General features: G+C 45.2%; 1 protein-coding gene across 1 annotated transcript; it reads right to left on the bottom strand.

Moving 5' to 3' along the window:
- Window positions 1-3962: 3962 nt before the first annotated feature.
- On the bottom strand, window positions 3963-13000 carry TM4SF5 (transmembrane 4 L six family member 5). Its single transcript, XM_044282750.1, has 5 exons — window positions 12749-13000; window positions 12351-12431; window positions 10183-10337; window positions 8401-8587; window positions 3963-4180 (listed from the first exon to the last, which is right to left on the bottom strand). The coding sequence occupies exons 1-5, from the start codon at window positions 12917-12919 to the stop codon at window positions 4169-4171; spliced, it is 606 nt and encodes a 201-aa protein (XP_044138685.1). The 5' UTR covers window positions 12920-13000; the 3' UTR covers window positions 3963-4168.
- Window positions 13001-26186: the final 13186 nt, after the last annotated feature.

Here is a 26186-nt window from a genome sequence, read left to right as displayed (position 1 = left end):
TGCACATGAGCGATGTTTTTAACGCATCACTTGTGCGTTCAGTTGAAATCGCAGCATGCTCTATATTGTCCGATTTTGACGTGACGCAGGCCCCATAGAAGTGAATGGGGTGTGTGAAAATCGGATGGCATCCGCAAGCAAGTACGGATGCCGTGTGATTTGCACGCACGGTTGCTAGGAGACAATCGGGATGGAGACCCGATCATTATTATTTTCCCTTATAACATGGTTATAAGGGAAAATAATAGCATTCTGAATACAGAATGCATAGTAAACCAGCGCTAGAGGGGTTAAAAAAAATTAAAAAAAATGTAACTCACCTTAGTCCACTTGCTCGCGAAGCCGGCATCTCCTTGTGTCTCCTCTGCTGATGAACAGGACCTGGGGTGAGCTGCTCCATTAAATATCGGTTAAGGACCTTCGATGACGTCACTCCGGTCATCACATGTTCTTTTACCATGGTGAATCACCATGGTAAAAGATCATGTGACGTACCATGTGATGACCGGAGTGACGTCATCGAAGGTCCTTAACCGATATTTAATGGAGCAGCTCACCCCAGGTCCTGTTCAGCGCAGAGGAGACACAAGGAGATGCCGGGCTTCGCGAGCAAGTGGACTAAGGTGAGTTAAAAAATTTTTTATTTTTTTTAACCCCTCTAGCGCTGGTTTACTATGCATTCTGTATTCAGAATGCTATTATTTTCCCTTATAACCATGTTATAAGGGAAAATAATACAATCTTCAGAACATCAATCACAAGCCCCAACTTCTATGAAGAAGTTCGGGTTTGGGTACCAAACATGCGAGATTTTTCTCACGCGAGTGCAACGCATGACAATGTTTTGCCCTTGCGCAGAAAAAATTGCGCATTTTCCCGCAACGCACCCGGCTCTTATCCGGGCAAAAAAACTGACGCCCGTGTGAAAGAGGCCTTAGAGATGATACAACCGGATCCGTTCATAATGGATGCAGCCGGATGTATTAACCTATCCATGACGGATCCAGCAAAAATGCAGATGTGAAATTAGCCTAAGACACTGAGATGGGGATGCTAAGCAACAGACCTCGGGTTACCAACCCGTTGCCCAAGGCTCCAGCTAGACATCTAAGCCCCAGACCCTGGGTACAGCTAGCTCAGGCCTTTACTCAGCATCAAACGATTCTGCCCGGGAGGAGACTGAAGATGCTAGCTCAGTGCCTTGCTTGTATCGTTTTGCAGTTGAGTTCCTCCAGAAAGAAGCACACTGGTTAACTACAGACCCTGACAGTCTAGACCTATTTCCCTTTGGGGTGCACCATGACTTTCTATCCCTTCCGGAGAGCAGAAACACGTGGTGGCAGTGATGAGGACGGTGGTATTCCTCATGGTAGCTAACCCCAGTGCTGTACCATGGCTTGCAGAAGGTGCTGGCAATGTCCAGGACACTGTCCTTGCATTTCAGCCATTCTTATGTGACAAGGAAAGCCCTGCTAGACTTGCAGCAACAGGACAGTTTACCATTACAGAGCTTGATCCTCAACATTTCAACTCTCTGGAATTCCACCATGCATATACTAGAGCATCTGTACGTGAGAGGTGAATGATTCCATCATTCATCAGACCACCTCAGCAGGGAGCATGGGTTGTTTTGTACAGTGTTCATTTTTGAGATCAGATCACCAGCAGGGACAACTTTGGTGTCAACGATTACATCCTCTGATATTTATATTAGAGCAAACACTCACGCTTGCTGACACAACAAGGGATGGTGGAAGAAGAACAGCTTCCAAATGTTGCTAGCTGCCAGGGAGCTGTTGGGAACCACATGAACAAAATCCCATGGAAGAGGAAGTGAAAGAGGAGGAGAAGAATGAAGAGCTACCACTGGAGGAGGAGGACTAGGCTGATGGTGATAATGAGAATGATATTGGCCATGATGACCAATCATCTCAGTGGGGGGTGAAGTTAGAAAGAAAACTGGGTCCTTAGGCATGCTGGCCAGAATGGCAAACTGTATGGTTGGTGACAGGCGTATCATTAGCATCAAGCAGTCCAAATATATGTACACCGGCTGACCGTTTATCACCTAGCAGCGGGTGAGACACATATTTCTAAAATGCGGACCTTTGATCTCTACTGACGGCAGATGTTACATAATGTACGTGTATTTGACTACAGAAGACAAAAGTCAATAAGAAGAGTGAAAAGATTTGTCATGTATCCGATGGAAATAAATTAAGATCAGGTAACTTTTTTTGCCTTTTAGATTAGGGTTGAGCGAATCAGGTTCAAATTGCTGTATCCGAACCCGATTCTTTAAAAAACTCTCTTAATAAAATGTATGTCCTCCATGGAGGTCTTGGTGATGTTCCTGCAAATATCGCGAGACTTACTTCGCCTCATCTCTATCACGGGTCTATTGGCATAAATTACTGTATCCAAAAACAAAGCTGAACTCTTTGATACTTTGATACAGTAATTCATGCCAATAAACGACATGTGATAGAAGTGAGCAATACGAACCCGATTCGCTCAACATTATCTTAGACGTTTAATGGAGAAAATGGGCAAAAAAACAGGGAACCGAAAACTATGTCTTGCTTTCTCCCATAATCAATTTTGTTCAGTAAAAAAAAAAAAATACAAAGAATTTAATATTTATTATTTCTTACCTAGAAGGCTGATAAATGTTGGATCAATGGAGGTCTGATCAGAAGGACCCTCACCAATCACTAAAGCGGGTGTCTCAAAACTTGCCACCAATCCTGCACAACCACAAGGCAATGAGCAGTTGGAATGGAGTGGCAGTCAAGCATGTAAGTTGCCATTACGGTCAGTCACAACAGTCAGACCATCCAGTAATCTAACAGACCTCCGGATGTGCCACATCAGACCTCCAGTTGTGCCACATCGGACCTCCAGCTGTGCCACATCGGACCTCCAGTTGTGCCACATCAGACCTCCAGCTGTGCCACATCAGACCTCCAGCTGTGCCACATCAGACCTCCAGCTGTGCCACATCAGACCTCCAGCTGTGCCACATCGGACCTCCTGCTCTTCTACATCAGACCTCCAGCTGTGCTACATCGGATATCCAGCTGTGCTACATCAGACCTCCAGCTCTGCTACATCAGACCTCCAGCTCTTCTACATCGGACCTCCAGCTCTGCTACATCAGACCTCCAGCTCTGCTACATCGGACAAAATGGGTTAAAATAACAAATAATCATTGCTCACCTCACCGATTCCCCACCGCTGCCGTTTCGATGCTTCTCTGGACCCCGCTGCTCCGCACTTCCTGGTCCTGGGCTTGACACACAGGAAAAGGCTTGCGATCGGTCAATCGCTGGTGTTTCCAGGAGCATGTGCTGGGAGTTTACACACTGACAGATACATAGTACACGGGCAATGTTCCCAACAGTACAGAGTATTTCAGGAGAGGCACGTGCTGATCTTCTGGGAGTTCACAGCCTGAGAGTTACATAGTACACCCCAAGCAGCACAGAGTATTTCAGGAGAGAAATGGGCTAATCTTGTCTAAACTTACAGACTGAGAAGTACATAGTGGAACTATTAAGGTCCTCTCAGCAGCACAGAGTATTTTAGCAGAGGGAAGTACTAATCTTGTGGGAGCTTACATACTGAACGTTACTTACTAATTCCCCGGGCAGCACAGAGGATTTCAGGAATGTACTAATCTTGTTGAGGGGTATAGACTTTCTATTGTACTATATGTTTCAGACAATTTCACAGCTGAGACTTTGTTACAATTGCACATGTGGCACAAACCTCTCTCCTGCCCGGGGTTTGTTACAATGTATCAGTCTGGACACAAGGCTAATTACTGTAAGTCACCGCAGGTTTCCTGCCAGCCAATGAAATGATGGGAGTCAGATGTGCGCCAGGTATAGATATGATAATTAGGGGTGTGGCCATACAGACGGGGACCACTCCACATACACACATAGATGACGCCTTCCCACAATTACAAATCTTTATTTACAATCTCCCAGTAAACACAGAGCCGCCCGCGGGTCATATCCTCCGATCACCGCCATCATACACCAAACTGTATCTTATATTTCCCTGAGAAAAACGTCCACGTCTTCGGAGATTTATTGGAGTTATACATTCATCCCTCCATCACGGGGCCACAGGGCTGAGAACAGGAGGGGCCCCGACACTATCAGCCTTCATTCTGTAGAGAAAGAAAAATAAAAGGATTATTCACAGGAGATGTAATGTGAGGCCACTAAGAATCACGGCCTCCACTACTTATATTATACACTAGAAGGTGCTACAGGAGACGTAATGTGAGGCCACTAAGAATCACGGCCTCCACTACTTATATTATACACTAGAAGGTGCTACAGGAGATGTAATGTGAGGCCACTAAGATTTACGGCCTCCACTACTTATATTAGACACTAGAGGGTGCTACAGGAGATGTAATGTGAGGCCACTAAGATTTACGGCCTCCACTACTTATATTAGACACTAGAGGGAGCTACAGGAGATGTAATGTGAGGCCACTAAGAATCACAGCCTCCGCTACCTATATTATACACTAGAGGCTGCTACAGGAGACGTAATGTGAGCTCATTAAGAATCACGGCCTCAACTACTTATATTAGACACTAGAGGGCGCTACAGGAGATGTAATGTGAGGCCACTAAGATTCACAGCCTCCACTACCTATATTATACACTAGAGGGCGCTACAGGAGATGTAATGTGAGGCCACTAAGATTCACGGCCTCCACTTCTTATATTATACACTAGAGGGCGCTACAGGAGACGTAATGTGAGCTCATTAAGAATCACGGCCTCCACTACTTATATTAGACACTAGAGGGCGCTACAGGAGATGTAATGTAAGGCCACTAAGATTCACAGCCTCCACTACTTATATTATACACTAGAGGCTGCTACAGGAGACGTAATGTGAGCTCATTAAGAATCACGGCCTCCACTACTTATATTAGACACTAGAGGGCGCTACAGGAGATGTAATGTGAGGCCACTAAGATTCACGGCCTCCACTTCTTATATTATACACTAGAGGGCGCTACAGGAGTTGTAATGTGAGGCCACTAAGATTCACGGCCTCCACTACTTATATTAGACACTAGAGGGCGCTACAGGAGATGTAATGTGAGGCCACTAAGATTCACGGCCTCCACTTCTTATATTATACACTAGAGGGCGCTACAGGAGTTGTAATGTGAGGCCACTAAGATTCACGGCCTCCGCTACTTATATTATACACTAGAGGGCGCTACAGGAGACGTAATGTGAGGCCACTAAGATTCACGGTCTCCACTATTTATATTAGACTCTAGAGGGAGCTACAGGAGATGTAATGTGAGGCCACTAAGATTCACGGCCTCCACTACTTATAATAGACACTAGAGGGAGCTACAGGAGATGTAATGTGAGGCCACTAAGATTCACGGCCTCCACTACTTATAATAGACACTAGAGGGATCTACAGGAGATGTAATGTGAGGCCACTTTGATTTACGGCCTCCACTACTTATAATAGACACTAGAGGGAGCTACAGGAGATGTAATGTGAGGCCACTAAGATTCACGGCCTCCACTACTTATATTATACACTAGAGGGCGACACAGGAGAGGTAATGTGAGGCCACTAAGATTCACGGCCTCCACTACTTGTATTAGACACTAGAGGGAGCTACAGGAGATGTAATGTGAGGCCACTAAGATTCACGGCCTCCACTACTTATAATAGACACTAGAGGGATCTACAGGAGTTGTAATGTGAGGCCACTAAGATTCACGGCCTCCACTACTTATATTAGACACTAGAGGGAGCTACAGGAGATGTAATGTGAAGCCACTAAGATTCACGGCCTCCACTACTTATATTATACACTAGAGGGCGCTACAGGAGTTGTAATGTGAGGCCACTAAGATTCACGGCCTCCACTACTTGTATTAGACACTAGAGGGAGCTACAGGAGATGTAATGTGAGGCCACTAAGATTCACGGCCTCCACTACTTATAATAGACACTAGAGGGATCTACAGGAGTTGTAATGTGAGGCCACTAAGATTCACGGCCTCCACTACTTATATTAGACACTAGAGGGAGCTACAGGAGATGTAATGTGAGGCCACTAAGATTCACGGCCTCCACTACTTATATTAGACACTAGAGGGAGCTACAGGAGATGTAATGTGAGGCCACTAAGATTCATGGCCTCCACTACTTATATTATACACTAGAGGGCGCTACAGGAGTTGTAATGTGAGGCCACTAAGATTCACGGCCTCCACTACTTGTATTAGACACTAGAGGGAGCTACAGGAGATGTAATGTGAGGCCACTAAGATTCACGGCCTCCACTACCTATAATAGACACTAGAGGGATCTACAGGAGTTGTAATGTGAGGCCACTAAGATTCACGGCCTCCACTACTTATATTATACACTAGAGGGCGCACCAGGAGATGTAATGTAAGGCCACTGAGATTCACGGCCTCCACTACTTATATTAGACACTAGAGGGAGCTACAGGAGATGTAATGTGAGGCCACTAAGATTCACGGCCTCCACTACTTATATTAGACACTAGAGGGAGCTACAGGAGATGTAATGTGAGGCCACTAAGATTCACGGCCTCCACTACTTATATTAGACACTAGAGGGCGCTACAGGAGTTGTAATGTGAGGCCACTAAGATTCACGGCCTCCACTACTTATATTAGACACTAGAGGGAGCTACAGGAGATGTAATGTGAGGCCACTAAGATTCACGGCCTCCACTACTTATATTAGACACTAGAGGGAGCTACAGGAGATGTAATGTGAGGCCACTAAGATTCATGGCCTCCACTACTTATATTATACACTAGAGGGCGCTACAGGAGTTGTAATGTGAGGCCACTAAGATTCACGGCCTCCACTACTTATATTAGACACTAGAGGGAGCTACAGGAGATGTAATGTGAGGCCACTAAGATTCACGGCCTCCACTACCTATAATAGACACTAGAGGGATCTACAGGAGTTGTAATGTGAGGCCACTAAGATTCACGGCCTCCACTACTTATATTATACACTAGAGGGCGCACCAGGAGATGTAATGTAAGGCCACTGAGATTCACGGCCTCCACTACTTATATTAGACACTAGAGGGAGCTACAGGAGATGTAATGTGAGGCCACTAAGATTCACGGCCTCCACTACTTATATTAGACACTAGAGGGAGCTACAGGAGATGTAATGTGAGGCCACTAAGATTCACGGCCTCCACTACTTATATTAGACACTAGAGGGCGCTACAGGAGTTGTAATGTGAGGCCACTAAGATTCACGGCCTCCACTACTTGTATTAGACACTAGAGGGAGCTACAGGAGATGTAATGTGAGGCCACTAAGATTCACGGCCTCCACTACTTATATTAGACACTAGAGGGAGCTACAAGAGATGTAATGTGAGGCCACTAAGATTCATGGCCTCCACTACTTATATTATACACTAGAGGGCGCTACAGGAGTTGTAATGTGAGGCCACTAAGATTCACGGCCTCCACTACTTGTATTAGACACTAGAGGGAGCTACAGGAGATGTAATGTGAGGCCACTAAGATTCACGGCCTCCACTACCTATAATAGACACTAGAGGGATCTACAGGAGTTGTAATGTGAGGCCACTAAGATTCACGGCCTCCACTACTTATATTATACACTAGAGGGCGCACCAGGAGATGTAATGTAAGGCCACTGAGATTCACGGCCTCCACTACTTATATTAGACACTAGAGGGAGCTACAGGAGATGTAATGTGAGGCCACTAAGATTCACGGCCTCCACTACTTATATTATACACTAGAGGGAGCTACAGGAGATGTAATGTGAGGCCACTAAGATTCACGGCCTCCACTACTTATATTAGACACTAGAGGGCGCTACAGGAGTTGTAATGTGAGGCCACTAAGATTCACGGCCTCCACTACTTGTATTAGACACTAGAGGGAGCTACAGGAGATGTAATGTGAGGCCACTAAGATTCACGGCCTCCACTACTTATATTAGACACTAGAGGGAGCTACAAGAGATGTAATGTGAGGCCACTAAGATTCACGGCCTCCACTACTTATATTAGACACTAGAGGGAGCTACAGGAGATGTAATGTGAGGCCACTAAGATTTACGGCCTCCACTACCTATATTATACACTAGAGGGCGCTACAGGAGATGTAATGTGAGGCCACTAAGATTTACGGCCTCCACTACCTATATTATACACTAGAGGGCGCTGCAGAAAACCTCCTAGGAGCCTCATGAATAATTGTATTTGTGAGATCTTCTATCTCTGTAGATGATGATGTTGATTTCCCTGTCTATGTGACGATATCACCATCTACATTACTCTTTTAGAGCACTCACCTTTCCTTTCTTCCTGCAGTCTCCACAAATCATTCCCATGAGACTGTTAATCAGTTGAGTAGCGCAGAGGACGAACTCCAGAGCTCCGATTCCCAGCAGAATGGAGAACAGGACGATGTGCCAGAGGACAATCTTGGGGGGCTGTATGCAGTCATCCCATGAGTTCTTATTAAACAGGTAACTCTCACTGGTGAGAAAACAGAAGTTTCTGTAAACACTGGAAAGTCCTGGAGTCTGCCCCTCCCCTGCAGGGCCATACTACGTAGGATGTGAACTGTAATGGAGGTTACATTATAGATTCGTGGTGGTTGACTTCACATATTTAGCTTGTGACATCACAAGTCATGGTGTTTGTTACATGGTCACTCAAGCCTGAAATCTATAGGTTGGTGATCCCAAAGTAGGTGAAAATGGGAGGGTCATGGTAGGTTTTCCCAGTAAATGCATGGAATGAATTGTGGTCAGCCTCAGTGGACAATGGGAATGCAATGTCTGTGATCAACTACATGATATGGAATTTGAAGAACCTCAATGAAGGGGAGGGATGATGCTTCAGCATCAAATCTTGTGAAGAGGACCACCCAACTGTACTTTTCACAGGGACATTGTACATATTTCTGGGTTATGCCAAAGATTTTTACCCACTTTTCTCCAGTCCTCAAGCTGGAGACTTCCTATCTTGTCTCCTGCCCATGAGGACTTCATGTTTTGCCTTCAACACCCTTTGCACTATTTATCTTTCCTTTTTATTCTACTGTCCTTCATCACATATCATGAAGACTACCTACCTTCTGATTCCTCACCAAAATATGTCCACAATAATAACATTCAGCAATCACGATACTGCCCACATCTCCCGATTCTGTGCACCCATTGAGTTACAAGTATAGGAACTACTCACATAAAGACACCGCTCACATTGCCCACCCCTGCATCCAGTTTAAAGGGTGTATTAGGCAGATTTTCTGCCCGATCATCGTTAATGAGTGTTCGTATGAACACTCGTTAGAGATCATCTGGCAGTGTAATACTGCTGCCGATTGCACAATGAACAAGCAAACACTCGTTGATCGGGCAATCCAGATCTTTCAGTTTGCCGGCGGCAGATCATGCTGTCTAATTACGATTTGTCGCCAGCAAACCACTGTACAGCATGGGGACAAGTGATGGCATAGTGATCGCTCCTCACCATGCTGTGGAGGAGATCGCTGTATGTAATAGCGAATGCTTCCCTCCTGACAATCATCTGCATGATCGGGGTGTCTAATACAACCTTAAAACCATCTAACCTCACTTGAGGACCACACTTTTTCCAACTTTGATCCTTTTTCATGCCTTCACCATCAGGCAACCCTTCTGTCTTTCATCTTCTTGAACGCTAAGATCCTTGACTAACCCCTAGTATTATAGTCTCCACATTGATATCTACTCATCTAAATGTCAAGATGGACATAGTAACTAGGCCGGTTTACCCAAGAGCCAAGACCTTAGTGTCCACACCAAGGCGCTAGGTTGATCTTTTGACTGTGATGCTACCTCCTATATACATATGCACCTTTGTATACATCTTAACCCTTCTTCTAATGATGCCCTTTGGTTAAAAATTTTCACCTTCCCTTTCCTAACTTCAACCCCCCTGCAGAAATAACCGTCTCATATTCCCTGGCCCTTGCATCAAAGGGTGGCTTTAATCCTTGACAGTAATGGCCAGATCTTTGTGTAATTGTCCAAATGATTTTTATATACAATTGCAGAGACGGGTATATTGACGATATTCCTTACTTCAAGCCCTTCAGGTGGTAGCCCCAATTTGCATCACCACCACTGAGATCATTCAAGTTACACATAGGTCCATCAGACAGTGCCACTCCTGATACGACAACGCAGTAAAAGCTACCAAGTCCTCCGAATATTGAAGAAATGGTTGATCTTAACATCTGAGACAGGACAAAAAAAAGTGAAAAGACATTCAGTAAGAAGTTTCAAGAAAGGAAAGAGTCATCACAATGAGAACATTGTATGGGTGTGGCAATTCTTATAGACCTGTGGGTCCAAAGCTTGGGCTTTACAGGTCAGCCATGAACAATAAAGATGCAAAAGGCAAATGGAGTGTGTAAACCAATCTAAGAAGCTAGCCAGATGAAACAAACCATGGTAGTGTAATAAAAGGATCCTTATTGACTCCACATAGGTAACACATTTTTGGGTGTTAATGCACTTCTTCTTTAGATAAAAAGCATGTATGTGGAGACAATAAAAAATATATAGATTTCACCACCATTTTATAGGTAGCTGTGCTCTCCATTCAATTTTTGCTCCTGTTTCATTTCCAAAAGCCTTAGGTTGAACCATCTGTCCATCAAATGCTACAATAAAAGTGACCACCAAGATAAGGCTACCGCAAGCCACCTCTGCAAGTAGAAAGGTCCCTTTGAGGAAAGAGTCCTCAGAGGAGCTGAGTGAAACCTGTCTGTACTCCACTGTCTTCATAGGATTCCACCCAAGCATCCTCCAGAACTCAGAGTACTAGGTTTGGAGAACAGAGGCCAAGTTGTAGTAGGAGAAGGAAGCTTTAAAGGGCATCTGTCAGCAGTTTTGTACCTATGACTCTGGCTGACCTGTTACATGTGCACTTGGCAGCTGAAGGCATCTGTGTTAGTCCCATGTTCACATGTGTCCGCATTGCTAAGAAACATGATGTTTTAATGTATTTAAATGAGCCTCTAGAAGCAACGGGGGCCTTGACGTTACACCTAGAGGCTTTTCTTTCTCTTCAACTGCTGCGTCCACTTCACTTTGATTGACAGAGTCAGACGTGATGACGTTTATACTGCCTGGTCCTGTCAATCACAGTGGAGAGGTAGTGTCTGGGAAGAGAGAGCAGAGCCTCTAGGTGTAATGGCAACTCCCCCGTTGCTCCTAGAAGCTCATTTGCATATATAAGAACTTAATTTTTCTCAGCAATGTGGGCATATATGGACCAACTTTTTAGCTGCAAAGTGCACATGTAACACGTCACCCAGTGTCATAGGGACAAAACTGCTGACAGATGCCCTTTAATAACCATACACTCCCCTCTTAGACCCCCAGGAGGGACATCTCTAACTAATGGCATCACATCCTGAGAAATCCTGCAAAAAACATACAAGCAAAGTGAAGACACAGAAAATAAGTGGGTTTACCATCCCCTAGTGATTTTTGAAGGCCCATCCTGTCCCCAGTACGGAAGCATTTAAACCCACTGGTGGGTGGATAGGTGATAAATAGTTTTTGTAGGATAAGCTATTTAAAGGGGACCTGTCCCCTCTCCTGACAGGTCAGATTTAGTCACTATTTGCATTCTCCATGTAATACCAGTTCTGGAGCATCTATCCTTTTGACTCTATGTTGTTCCACTCCTTTATTATTTCTGCTAGAAGTTTACAAATAAAATGCCAGCAGTCTGCAGTAAGAGTACAGCTGGGCGTTACCAGTAGTGGGTGTGTCTGACTCTTTCTAACCAACTGGTAACACCATCTGCAAACTGCTGACCATTCATAACTTCTAATAGAAATACGAGGAATTGCCCAACCTATTGAGAAGAATAGATGTTCTAGAACTCTTACTACCTGGAGAATGCAAGTAGTTACTAAGACAGACATATCAGGAGAAGTGACAGCTCTCCAGCCCTGACTTAACAGGCCTGGTTAGGTGCCCCTGAGTTATCCACAGGTATCACTTAAAACAGTCCACCAACGTCTAATTCGCCTTGTGTAAAATATATCTGAGTGCCTCCTCAACATCAGCACATCAGCACCTCAAGGTCTCTGAAACTGCATATTATTAAGAAGTGTGACTTGTTAGATGGTCCTCCAGTGGACCAGTCTCACCCCAATTCTATTATGTTGCTCCACTGAACGGAGCCATTTTTAAAAATTATTATGGTGCATATAAAGGTCAACAAGACTTACCCGGCACCTATTTCCACAGCATCCTTCACCACAGCAGCCTTTACCACCAGCACGTATAGCATTACACGACGGGCATAGCATCTGCACAAAAAGGGAAGTTAGCAACCATAAAGACCTGCAAAGCCTCATAATAGTCATCTTCCACGTCTGTGTTCTATAGAGTAAACTGTGGGGGTTAGGACTAGACTTGGGGTTCTTTTCTTGTTCTGTCCTAGGCTCACTCATAGAAGGTTACCACATGTCCATGACCACTCTTGTGTCACTTGATCACCCTTAAAAGAAGGGAACCAAGATCATATCATCATCAAATCATAACCCTAGAAGGGTGGCAAACTCAAAATTAGTCGAATTTTTGTCTACAAAATGCTGCATCACTATGCTTATCGAGAAATACTCACAAAAAGACCACTACCCAGGAGACCAGCCATGAGCCAGACTTGAAGCGCAATATGGTTGGTCCATTTGGTTTCACCATTAGGAAACATCAACAATAGGTTGGCAATCATACTAATAAAAGCCATGGGTAGGAGCGAGAGCCCCACAAAGCGGGACCATTTTCCCGTACACATCCTGGCACCTCTGGGACAGGGGATTTGATGTTGCTTCTCTGAGAGCCCTGTGTGTCTGCTCTACTCAATGCAAATTGTTGGTTTAGTGATAAGGAGATGAACAAAGTTCAATTGAAGCTATTGGTGACAGTCCGGGAATGGGACCAGGGAAGTGGGCGAGGTAGGAAGAGGAAGGAGGAGGGGACCCATAGCAAAAGATTAAATGACCCAGGGGATCAATAAAACAAAATGCAAATGTTGTTGACTTATGGATGATGTCACTTTCAAGTCCATGATCAGGTGACACTGACATATCCTGTAGTCATGGATATTATCTACATCTACACATTTTATAGGAGATCTCATACCTGACATGTTTCACACCAGAAGTCAACCCACAATCCTATTCAGAAGCTGACAGACCTCACAAATACCCAAAAATTAGGATCCTGGAACATACGGGTAGAACCAAGTTGATAACTTATAGCAAGGGTAATCAAGAACTTTTTGTAAAGGTCCACATACCTGGTTCTGCAGTCAGGTAAAGGTCCGAGCTACAAAAAAAATGTAAGGAGGTACAAAACGAGGTGTGTGGTGCACTGCAACAAATTATATATTTTTTTAACAATAAGCCACACCACTAAACCCAGACATTAGGGTGCCCCTTAGTGCTCCTCAGGCTGTATGATACTCCTTTAGTGCCCTCTATAGTGTATGATGCCCCCTTAGTGCCTCCTCTCACAGTATGATGACCCCTTAGTGTTCCTCATGCAGTATTATGGGCCTAACTGTTCCTCTCCCAGTAGGATGTTTCTTAATTTCCCCTTCCTTGATCTTAGACGTTTTGTGGAATTTACTTGAAGTGTCCTCATGCTCTGCTTTTAGTAGGTTCAGCACAGTGTGACAGTGGCCTTTATGATAGTTTGATGTAATTAAGTAGGTGGTACTTGGATAGAGAACATTTAGCAATGGTCAACTTTGGTCCTACAATGGACACAATCACTGTACACTGGATCCCAACTACACTAATATTCAACGATGCATGGTTGGGAAGTAGCTTCACTCCAATGAAGGTGAATTGAAACTGCAATCTCTACTCTAACATTGGGTTACACACCTGGCCTGCATCCAGCAAGTTTCCATCAAACTAATAGATAGTTGTTGCCCAAACACTTGTTCTGCTGATAGATATTCCTCCCAATACTTGGCCGAATGTGTATGTGTCCAGAATGGAGAGAGGGGAGAAGGGAGAAAGTTGATGCCAGACAGCTATGTCCCCACCAGACACAACTGTCCCAACCAGACACCTCTGGTTATCTTCCCTGACAATAAAAGGACCAGCATGTCAAAACCCAAGTGTTCTATCCTTCTTCTCAATATCTGCCCCTGGGGGAGAGTTGGGAGGTCCCCATACACATTAGATGTCTGGCCAGTGCCAAGGAGAGCTCCTAAAGTTCCCTCTGCTTGCAGTCTTGTGTGTTTCCATATCTGACGACTGGAAACTTTCTGGCTACGTGAAGTCCAAATATGAAAGCACCGATAATCCAAGCATCTCCGTAGTTAAGGAATATGAATCAAATGTACAAACATTTAACATTGATTTAGACCAATCACATTTTGACATGATGAAATTGCAACTCCAGTGTCACAACCAGACATCTGAGAAGCTCTAACAGATGCCTTTCAGAACCTCCTCCTGGAGCTTCTTTGTTTTGGTTTTCAGTTCCTCATCTCGTTAGCCTCTCTCAGCTGTCTTGTAGTTGGACTGATTGCTTCCCTTTAAATTCCTCCCCATAATGCATTAGTGTGCGGTTTATACAACTTCCTGGAATGTGTGTGCATGCTGATCCATTTCCCAGTCTTCTACAAGATAAGTGTTGTACATTCATTTGTGATTTTATGTTTGCTGGATCCCAGGTGACCCTGACTCCCTCCGTGTCTAGTGTAGGGAGCCGGTGGTAGTGTCCCCTCACTATTGTACGGTGTTCAGGTGTTATATAGTCGAGGTTCGTGTATATGCGATCATCCACCATTGGGGTGTTTGCATAGGCTGAGCAGAGTCAGGGAGAGTGCCAGGTCTTATGCAGGGGTCTCCCTTTTGTTCCTTAGTTTTGGATCCAGTGAGTCATATATTCGTTTTTGCATTGTCTTGTTTCCTGTACACCTTCCGTGACATCCAGATCACCCATAATGCCGTGCATGCAGCCAATCAGCAGCCAGCCAGCCCTGTGATGTCACAGCCCTATAAATAGCCTCAGCCATCTTGGATTCTGCCATTTTCCAGTGTACTTAGTGCAGGGAGAGACATCAGCAGGCGCTAGGGACAGTGCTAGGAAAGACTTCATTGTGCTAAAAAAAACTATTTACAAGTTCAGGGAAAGATAAATCAAGGTGTAGAGAAATGATCGGGAGGAATCATTCCACAGCATTTATGTAGAACAGGGTTCAGTAGAGGGGGTTACAGCCTGGGGAATAGGAACAATTCTATTACACCTTGCTGCACTGACTGGGAATCCAAATTGCCATTATATAGCTAATTCCAGCAAACCTTTCTTATTGGGGTACAAGTGCTGATTGATACAGCCATTACAGGGGTTATTACAAGGAAATATATTCTAAAGCATTTTTTGGCTTGTATTAGTGGGAAAAAAAGGGATTCTTAGTCGTTATGTGGTGAATTGCGAAAATTAAAGCCATTTTTGGCGTGTATTAGTGGCAAAAGTAAAATATATTTGCCATCCAGTGGTGCAGTTATATGGCCTTTTGTGGCGTGTATAAGTGGAAAAAAATAAAGGCCTATATGCGGTTCTGCGGTGCAGTTATATGTTCTAAAGCTTTTTTTTTTGTGTATGTTGGGGGGGAAAAAGGGCTGATTAGCCGTTGTGTGGTGAAGTGAGAAAATTACAGACTTTTTGGGGGTGTTTTAATTTCCTTTTTATAAATTTTTTGATCTAACAGTATGTCGGGCAGAGAAGTGCCAGCACAGGGGAGTGGCAGAGGCCAAAATGTTTCTGGCGCAGGCACGGGTCGCAGCAGAGTAAGGGAGTGTGGCAGCAGGGGTCACTTCGAGAGGCCTGAGCTCCCAGTGTCATCTAGCGGCCGTGTCTTGACCAGCAACCCAATGGTTGTTGAATGGTTGACTCGATCTTCGACTTTGTCGCAAATGATATCAGGCACCACCAGCCAAGAGTCGGTGGGTTCGTCAGACACAACCCTTAGTTGCCATGGCCCGGGAGCAGGCCCTGTGCCCTCACCTGTCCTCAACCTGCCTGTGTCCTTTTCTGTTCCCTCAGCCAGAGAAGTATTGTACGAGCTACTAGAGGACATTCAGCAGCTACTGGCAAGCCAAGATGTGCAGGAGACATCCGCCGCTTCCTCCACTAGGCGGGCAAGTAGTGATGAGGAGAGTGGAGTGGGAGCTGGTGTTGCGAGCAGTCAGGCTCCTGACCCAGAGACGGTTGAGGAGGACATCAATGATGTGCAGACAGTACTCAATGATGATGATGTAGCTGAATGCACTTGGGAGCCGGGTGACAAAAGGGTTTCATCATTGGGAGAAGAGGGTGGCAGCTTGCCCGTGAGGCAGCGGCTTAACCAGCAATTTGCTAGCAAGGCCGGGATTCAGCAGGGTGGCAGCAGTGGGAGGTCAGTAGCCAAATGTGCATGAGGTAGACCACCCACTTCGCAGGAGCCTACCTGCCTGGGAAGTAGTGGTGCACAGGTTCACGGAAGCAGCAGCGGTAGCAGTCAGTTAGTGCGTCGTGTGGAGGGTAAAATCACCTACTCGGCGGTATGGCAGTTTTTTGTTAAACCTGAGGAGGTGAACATGGCCATATGTAGAATCTGTGGGCAGAAGGTGAAGCGTGGCCAGGGTGACAATGTTCACACCATGGCCCTGCCTCAACATATGCAGCATCACCATAAAGTGGCCTGGGAGAACTGTGGCTCCGATGTGGCACTCAGTCAAGGCTCTACCACCTCAACCAAAGGGAGCGGTCTGTCCTTCACATCATCTGCTGGTCCTGATGCGCCTGCTCCTCCTCCTACTGCTCATGAGTCATTCTGTCAGCAATCGATCACCGAAGCGATTGCCAAGAGACAACAGTATGCATGCACTCATTCAATGGAGCAGAAGCTGAATGTGCTCCTGTCCAAGTTGCTGGTGCTGCAGTCCCTCCCTTTCCAAGTGGTGGACTCTGCACCTTTCAGAGAACTGATAGCTGGTGCGGAGCGGAGGTGGAGAGTCCCAAGCCGTCATTTCTTTGCCAAAAAGGCAGTACCAGCCCTGCACCAATATGTAGAACAGAAGGTGGGCCAGTCTTTGAGTATGTCGGTCTCTGCAAAAGTGCGCGGCAGCACTGATGTGTGTGGAGCTGTAACTACGGTCAGGGACAATACATGTCTTTAAGGCACTCTGGGTGAATGTGGTTCCTGCACAGCCACACCAGCAACTTGGCCAGGTGATGCCACTTCTGCCTCCACGTTCTCACGCCGTTGGTCCTGAAACAATGTCCGCCTCTGCCTCCTCATCCTCCACTGTGTCCTCAGCCTCCACTGCAGGGACAATTCACAATGCCCCTCCACCATACCACATGTGCAGGGCACAGCGGTGTCACGCTGTTTTGCACCTAGTTTTCCTGGGCGAACGGAGTCACACGGGGAGGAACTGCTCCATGTCCTTCATCAAGAAATCGAATCCTGGCTTTCTCCTCGACAACTGAAAATCTGAACCATGGTGACCGACAATGGGAAGAACATGGTGTCGGTGCTGCTTCAAGGAGGGCTGAGCCATGCGCCCTGTATGGCACACGTGTTCAATCTGGTTGTCAAACTGTTTTCTGAAGTCTTCCACCCATCTGCAAGACATCCTAAAAATTGCCAGGAAACTTTGCATGCCACTCGTACACCGCAAAGCACACCCTCCTTGAGCTACAGCGGCAGAACGGCATACCCCAACATAGGCTGATATGCGACGTTTCCACCCATTGGAATTCCACCCTCCATACGTTGGACCGACTCTACGAACAGAGAAAGGCCATCAACGATTTCTTGATGATCCAAGCGGACATGAGTACTCCCCTGTGTAACTTCGATGTCAGCCAGTGGCAGCTCATGCGTGGTTTTTCTACACAGGTGACAGGAGAGGAGGAGCAGGAGCAGCCAGAGGAGCTACAGGGCGAAAAGGAAGATGAGGCAGATGACTCAGGCACATTGTGGCAGTATGCAGTGGAGATGGAGGCATGGAGTCCCTCCTAGTCACTTGCACAAATGGCCCAATGCATGCTCACTTGCTTGTGTAGTGACAGCCGAATTTCACTATTCGGCAGAGGGATGACTTCTGGCTCTCCACCTTGTTGGACCTTCGCTACCGGTCCAAAATGGGCGCCTTTTTTACATCCGCTGAGGGGGTGGACAAACTGAACTACTACAGATACATACTATGTAGTCAGTTGGCCGCTGACTATCTGTGCCATAGTCCATCCTCTCACAGGTCTGACCGGGGGTCCCTCTGTGCTCATGTTCCACTGCCATTGCTGTTGGGGAGCGGTGGGATGGCAGGAGCAGTACCAGCTCCATCAGCAGCAACCTGAGTCTACAGTCGCTGAGGAGTAGCTTTCTTCACCAACATAATAAATGAAACTACACACCATCAGCTAGACATAGAGCAGAACCTAAACCATCAGGTGGTGGCATACTTGAAGTGCACCCTGCCAGCCCAAATTGCAGATCCTCTGGACTACTGGGCAGCCAAACTGGATTTGTGGCCGCAACTGGCCAAGTTTGCCTTAAAAAAGCTGTCCTGCCCGGCCAGTAGTGTGGCATCAGAGCGGGTGTTTAGTGCAGCGGGGGCCATAGTTACCCCAAGCAGAACTCGTCTGTCCACCCAAAATGTGGAGAGACTGACCTTTGTCAAGATAAATCAGGCGTGGATCAGCCAGGATTTCCACCCACCAATGCCTAAAGCATCAGACTAGGTCATCCATGGTGCCACACCAACACTTTGACAAAAGAGACCGGTTTCTTCTGGCTACCTGCCTCAGCTACTATTCAGATGCTGCCACCCGCCTGATGCCACAAATCTGATGCCAAGTTCTCCTTCTTTCACCCACCATCTTCAGCTGGTACTGGTATTGCCACCCACCTCCCCACTCTGTCACCGGGTCACTCTGTGGTCTCCTGATGTTGCTGCCACCTCACCACTATGTCACCTTGCCACTCTGTGGTCTCCTCATGCTGCTGCCACCTCCAGACTCTGTCATTGGGCCACTCTGTGGACTTCTCATGCTGTTCTCACCCTCCCCACTTCATGACTAGGCCACGTTTTTGCCTTTCAGCCTGGCTGGCATCATTTATTTGAACCTTCTTCTGATCTGTCAGAGGGAAGGAAAAATGAGACGCACAATGGGTCCTGTCTGTGTAGCAGCTGTAAGGACGGTATGGTCCCATCAGAATTGGCTTGTGATTTGGTAGCCAAAAGCAGGAGTGGGTACAAAACACAGAAGACATGCAACTATTCCATTCACGTGTCATCTCTGTTTTGGATCCACTCCTGTTTATTATGGCATTTAGCAATACTGATAGATTACTGACTAAATGCTGACCGACTGAAGGTGAATGCTCCACAGACAGGATCCTTTTTTTGTGGGTTCTTGTTCTGACGGATCAGAGGAAGGGAAAATAATCAGTGACGTCAACACAAACTTACTGCTGACACCCTCTCCACTTACTGCGGACACCCTCTCCACTTACTGCTGACACCCTCTCCACTCTGTCGGGGGCTCTACTTGTATAAGCGTTTACTAGAACAGGTTCTGTAGACATCTATGTGGAATCAGCTGACGACGGTGTAAAAGGAGTGCGCTTCTTCTTGGCGCTAACATTGACCTGTAAGGCTGAGGTCACACTTGAGTTATCTGGTCTGTTTTGGCCCCGTGACTGCCCAGATAAGTGAAGTGTGCAGTGATTCTAAGAGCGACCCCTGTCATCTGCATGTCATATGGACTCACAGTATTATGTCACTACCACAGCAGACTCCCTATGTGTGTTACTGCAAGGCACAGTGTTCTACACCACTATACAGGCTCTCTGCAGACAGGAAATAGTGTTTTTTTTTTTTTACACGATTTACCGTGAAAAATTTTGGGCGAACCAGCTGAATCGAATTTTAGAAAAATTAGCTCATCTCTAACTATTACGTCCAAATAAGACGGCTCTCGATAACTTCTCTTGAGGCACGGTCCAGCAGTGTTGGTATCCCCCGTCTTATCTATGATTGCCTGCCTTATTATCTGTGCGTGTTCTTTTCCCTCCTATGTATTTACCATAAGGCGATCATAACCTCGTCTCCATAAAATGAAGGGGTGGAGAAAATAAAGTCATCCATGATAATGAACATCAGGCTGGGCGAGGAGATAAGACTGGTATATTCCGTGATGCAATCACAGCCGTTATCACGTTAGAGTTTGTACTAATGAAACCATTAGACTATAAATATCTGAAATTATCTGATCAGGAACAAGGTGGTGAGAACTCTGCCCTGTGTGGCACTTCACGGAGCAAGCTCACTGTGCAATGTCATGGAGCAGAAGGTACAACATCTGGTGCTGGTGACGGGTTATCGGGGCAACTTGCGAGACAGGAAACTGCTGGTAGTGTCCAGTACTAAAAGAATAGGGCATGACTGGATCTTCAACTCTTCATCTACCCCTTTAAATGGGTGAAGTCTTATTTAAAGGGGTTATCCCATGATTCATGTAAAACACTAAAAATAAGACATCATATAGCACATGACAACCTCTTTCTAACAAAGTTAGAACCAGCCCTGTGCCTCACATGGATCCAGAGATCTCCACAATCATTGCTCCAAATGCTTTTCTAGATTTATTTCAAGCTGGAAGCTCAGGGCGTGTTCTTTGTTAGGGGATGTCCTTTCTGCTTCAGCTCAGGGGCCAAGTTTTTTCTGCTGCTGCTTCTAACAGTAGATATGGTTGGTGACAAACAATGGAGCTGAGCATGTGCAGCCACCTCCAGGAGGTAGACAGAGGAGAAAGAAGAACCAACAGCAAGTGACGCTATACAGATCTACACTCACCTAAAGAATTATTAGGAACACCTGTTCTATTTCTCATTAATGCGATTATCTAGTCAACCAATCACATGGCAGTTGCTTCAATGCATGTAGGGTCGTGGTCCTGGTCAAGACAATCTCCTGAACTCCAAACTGAATGGCAGAATGGGAAAGAAAGGTGGGCTACAACAGCAGAAGACCCCACCGGGTACCACTCATCTCCACTACAAATAGGAAAAAGAGGCTACAATTTGCACGAGCTCACCAAAATTGGACTGTTAAGGACTGGAAAAATGTTGCCTGGTCTGATGAGTCTCGATTTCTGTTGAGACATTCAAATGGTAGAGTCAGAATTTGGCGTAAACAGAATGAGAACATGTATCCATCATGCCTTGTTACCACTGTGCAGGCTGGTGGTGTAATGGTGTGGGGGATGTTTTCTGGGCACACTTTAGGCCCCTTAGTGCCAATTGGCCATCGTTTAAATGCCACGGGCTACCTGAGCATTGTTTCTGACCATGTCCATGCCTTCATGACCACCATGTACCCATCCTCTGATGGCTACTTCCAGCAGGATAATGCACCATGTCACAAAGCTCGAATCATTTCAAATTGGTTTCTTGACCATGACAATGAGTTCACTGTACTAAAATGGCCCCACAGTCACCAGATCTCAACCCAATAGAGCATCTTTGGGATGTGGTGGAACGGGAGCTTCGTGCCTTGGATGTGCATCCCTCAAATCTCCATCAACTGCAAAATGCTATCCTATCAATATGGGCCAACATTTCTAAAGAATGCTATCAGCACCTTGTTGAATCAATGCCACGTAGAATTAAGGCAGTTCTGAAGGCAAAAGGGGGTCCAACACCATATTAGTATTGTGTTCCTAATAATTCTTTAGGTGAGTGTATATTATTGAGGCTATGCTAAATGTTTAATGACATGCAGTTATAATCGTATTCAGATCCAGCTGCTGACCATGCTGGTCTGAAAAATGTGGAATAATTATCGTGTTACAACCCCTTTAGCTTTTTGGATTTTTTCTTCATCTTTTATTCTTTTCGTATCTACCACCGTATAGGACTAAAAGGATTAATAAGGGACAGACTCATGGAACAGCCCCTTTCATTTAAGATCCTAAAGGTTTAGGCTCCTTCTAATCTAAAGCCGCACTCCTAAGACACGCAGGGACTGGGATGTAGGATGTTTTTTTGGTGGGGCTCTCACTTTCATTTTTTTGTTTTGGATTATTTCTCTACATGCTTGCAACTAAGAAGGAAATTGTATAGGACATAAATTCATAAATATTTACTCCCGGACCAATCAACATCATTATTTTGTTAGTCAGGTCAGGGAAGACAACATCAGTGACCACTTTGTTTTCCTCAAGACACAGCAACAGCTAGAGAGTCTCTGCAGTCCAGGAATCTCGCTGGTCCCGCTTTCAACTGGGAGGTGGAGTATTAATGCAGTCTAAACTATTTTTTTTTTAGGTTTTGACTTTTGAGTTATGCGTTAAAGCTGCCCACTTTAGACACTTTTGATAGCTTTTGACTGACCACTCGTTCGGCTAACTACCCCTGACCACCTTCCTAGGCAGAAGAGTAATTGTATGAGACCAAAGTTAAGGCTTTGGAGTTGTTCATCCACCATCACACTAGTACTCTTTTGTTGATTTTGGTCTGGACTATGTTTTTTGACTAGTCAAAGATTTTCCTCCTGGTATGTATATTCATCAGTGTGTCCATAGTTCTTAGAGTCTTGTCTTAATTTCTTGAAGTTGGTTTAAGGTGCTCTTCTATTCTGTTCTAAGCCTTGTTTCGACACTCTAGATGTTTTTGGTACCCTCTGTCCTTTTTAATCCAAACATGAGGAAACAGATGCTCGGGTGCACATTTCCAAGTCAATACCTTATGCCGATTCTGATAAAGTTGATGGTGCCAGGGGTACTGAGGAACCAGCCCCCACTCTACAGTACACAGACCTTATTATGCACACATATACACCTTAACGGGTAATTGGGTTGTAGATGACCATAGAGGCAATACATATTTTAAGTCTATCATAAACAGACCATGCTACCGTTCATCTCAGGTCTGCATACTTACCAATATTTCTGTTGGTAAATTTGGGGCATTAAGCACTCACCTTAAGGCATGCCCCGGACCTGGTATCACCCACTTCTGGGTGGGGTTTACATAAGCCACATCCATTTAAGACCAAGGACCAACCGAATTTGGGACTGTTGGCAACTGTGTGTCTGCTATCAGTTTTAGACTGGTCATACAGATAACATAGATGTCAGGCCGAACAACCATCTCTCTCGTCTTTCTCATGTATGGTCCTATTGTTTACGGCAAATTTCATAGGGAGAGGAAGATATACTGCTGCCGAGCACTCCTAGAATTACTCATATCCTTGGAGAACAAAGAGTTTGGCCTATTGAGTACCAATCAGGGACAGACTGGCCATAAACCCTACAGGACAATTTCCAGGGGGCTGGCTGAGCCCTCCTCATGGACAATAATACAGTTGAATACTGTGGCAGGATATGGGAACTCATACTCACTGCCCTTCTGTTTACCTTCATGGGCCACAAGCCACTATAGTATATAAGTCAGTGTACAGATGGTGCAGGGACACACGCATCTCAGGTTGGAAAAGGCCCATGGCCTGCCTCAGAGATAGTGACTTGGACCGGGACTTAGGTATTTTGTTTTCTTTCCTTGGACACTTGGGGAGCATTCTACTGGGGGTACAATAGGGGTCAATACTAGAGGAAGTCCAGGCAGCATGCTGAAGGTGGCCTGGTGCTGTAGCATGCATTTTACCTCCTAAGCCTCCTGTTCCATATCTTAATTAGAGGCAATTGGAGGAGGACAGATCATGGCAGCTATTGATGGCCACCACAGAGGGACAGGTTCTGGGGCAGTATCTAGTGCTGTACTGTGGTATTTGGTTCTGCTTGCAAGGCATTTTCTACTGCAATATGGTATTATTGACCCTGCTTACTTGTGTTTGTCCCATCTACTTATGTTGCCCCCTCCATCTGTCAGTTTGGATCTGAGAGCAACTTTTAGTTGTTTTCCAGGGTCACTTTCAGTTCCCAGTCGGCCCCTGGTACCAATGTTACCAGATGTCAGGACAGTTGGGGTTACCTCCAAGCACATAAGATTGTTGGTTTCCCCAATGTGTTTAACTCCATAGCAGTGATGTCACAGGAGTGCCACTGGTCAGATAGCATCATGGGATGTAGTTATAGGGGGTGTGGAGGTTAAGGTCCTTCTGCTACTTAAGAAGACACCAGTATTATAAATGTCACATAGTACATGGGGGACATGTTGTTAAAGGCTTTCCATTGGGGCCCAAGGGCTTAAAATTACTTATGAGAACATATATTCTCTTACTTGTGAAGGCCGGTTGGTATCTGGACATAATGAGTGGCAAACAGGACATGGTAAGGCAAAAAAATTAATTTTATAATATATCCATATCAGCATAAGAGCAAGACCAGACATAAAGATAAAGTAAAATAAACAATATTCTGTCTTTGGTTGGTAGATGAAGTTATGTTCCCAAAATCATAGCTATCATTAGTCATGGAGTACATGGCATGTGGCCCGATAGCTGGGGAGATCACTTCCAGAGGTCTTCCTTGAGTAGATGTAACATTATGGATCCACTGAATGTAGTTTGACACAACTACGTAGATGCCTGGCTTTCTTGGTTCACCACAACCTCTACCCCAGCTGACGACACCAATCTGGTACCAGGTCTTACTGGTGAAGGACCTACAGACCAAGGGTCCTCCACTGTCACCCTAAGAAGAAGAAAGTTAATGACTAAATAAATGGCAGGTAGATATATTTACAGTATGAAGTGATCACTCTTAAGGCCCTCATATTGTCGGGTGAATATTTTTGCCCAATCCTTTTGTTCTCCCTGGAGATAAGCAGCATTTATAAGTATCTGACAGCAACTTTCTCTCCCTCCCCCCATTAAAAACATTTACATGTTCGGCCAAGCCGAAAGAATATGTATATGAGGTAGCCAGGAGAGAGTCGGGAGAGAAAGCAGTTGGCCAAAAGAGAGTTGGGCTGACAGCTATTAAATGTGTACAGCCACCCTTACGGTAAAAACTCCTTTCTGTGTTGATCACATAAGGGTAGGTTCAGATCTCTGCCACAAACACCAGTAGACTGTTTCAGCAGAGGAACAGACTACTGGAGTATACTGTATCCAGCATGGCTGGATACTGCCGGGCACCAACGGATCCTCATTGACTATATGGGGCTTCGATGAGGATTCGGCAGCTTTCCGGCATAAATGCAGAGTTTTGGCAGGACAAATACTGCTGCATATTCAATGGGGATCCTGCGGCACCTGGAGGTATCCGGCTATGTTGGATACAGTAAACTACTGTAGTCTGTTCCCCTGCCGGAAAAGACTATGGGAGTTTGTGCCAGAAATGTGAACATAGCCTAACATTCTCACCTTTAAACATTGTCCCATTATTACAGTTACATGCATACAAGATAATCAGACTGGTCCCGATACACTCTATATGCGCAATACTTCCCAAAGTAACCTCTGGAATATAGCCCATTCGTTCCATTAGTTGATCTGTTCATCCTAAACCACAGTCTATTCCATGTGTGGCTGAAATAGTGAGGGAATAAAGTTGTCATCTTCCTCATCTAATGAAGTTCATAACCATTGTTTGACTTTTGCAGCTCCTGTCTGGCATTGGTTGTAAGATATTCCCCAAGAAATCCTAAATATGTTCAAGCCTAAATGATTTCATTTTTTTCCAGTTGTCTTTTTATGTGTCATTATCCCACCCAAAGCAACCAATAATATTTCACCTGACAAGCGTCCTTTCCTCCCTCTGAGATTCCAGCGCACAGCATGTTCTGGGTCAGTGACCACATCCAGTCCAGACATTGCCGTATGCTATACAGTAATATCTTTACCTTCTTCAAGACTGTGGGAAAGTATCTTCTGCCTGGAAAGAGAGCAGAGATAAAAAAAAAAAATATATATATATATATATATATATATATATATATATATATATTTATTTTTTTCAACTTCTACATACCTCCATTCTATTTCTCATGCCATGGTTACCATACAGGTATGGTGACATAATCAGATCCAGCCAACCATGCCTAATGGTAAGACAAACTACTAGACATAAGGAAATGGTATGCTCCT

Source organism: Bufo gargarizans, chromosome 2, assembly GCF_014858855.1.
Source record: "Bufo gargarizans isolate SCDJY-AF-19 chromosome 2, ASM1485885v1, whole genome shotgun sequence".
Lineage (NCBI taxonomy): Eukaryota > Metazoa > Chordata > Amphibia > Anura > Bufonidae > Bufo > Bufo gargarizans.
This window is presented reverse-complemented; position numbering and strand designations above follow the sequence as displayed.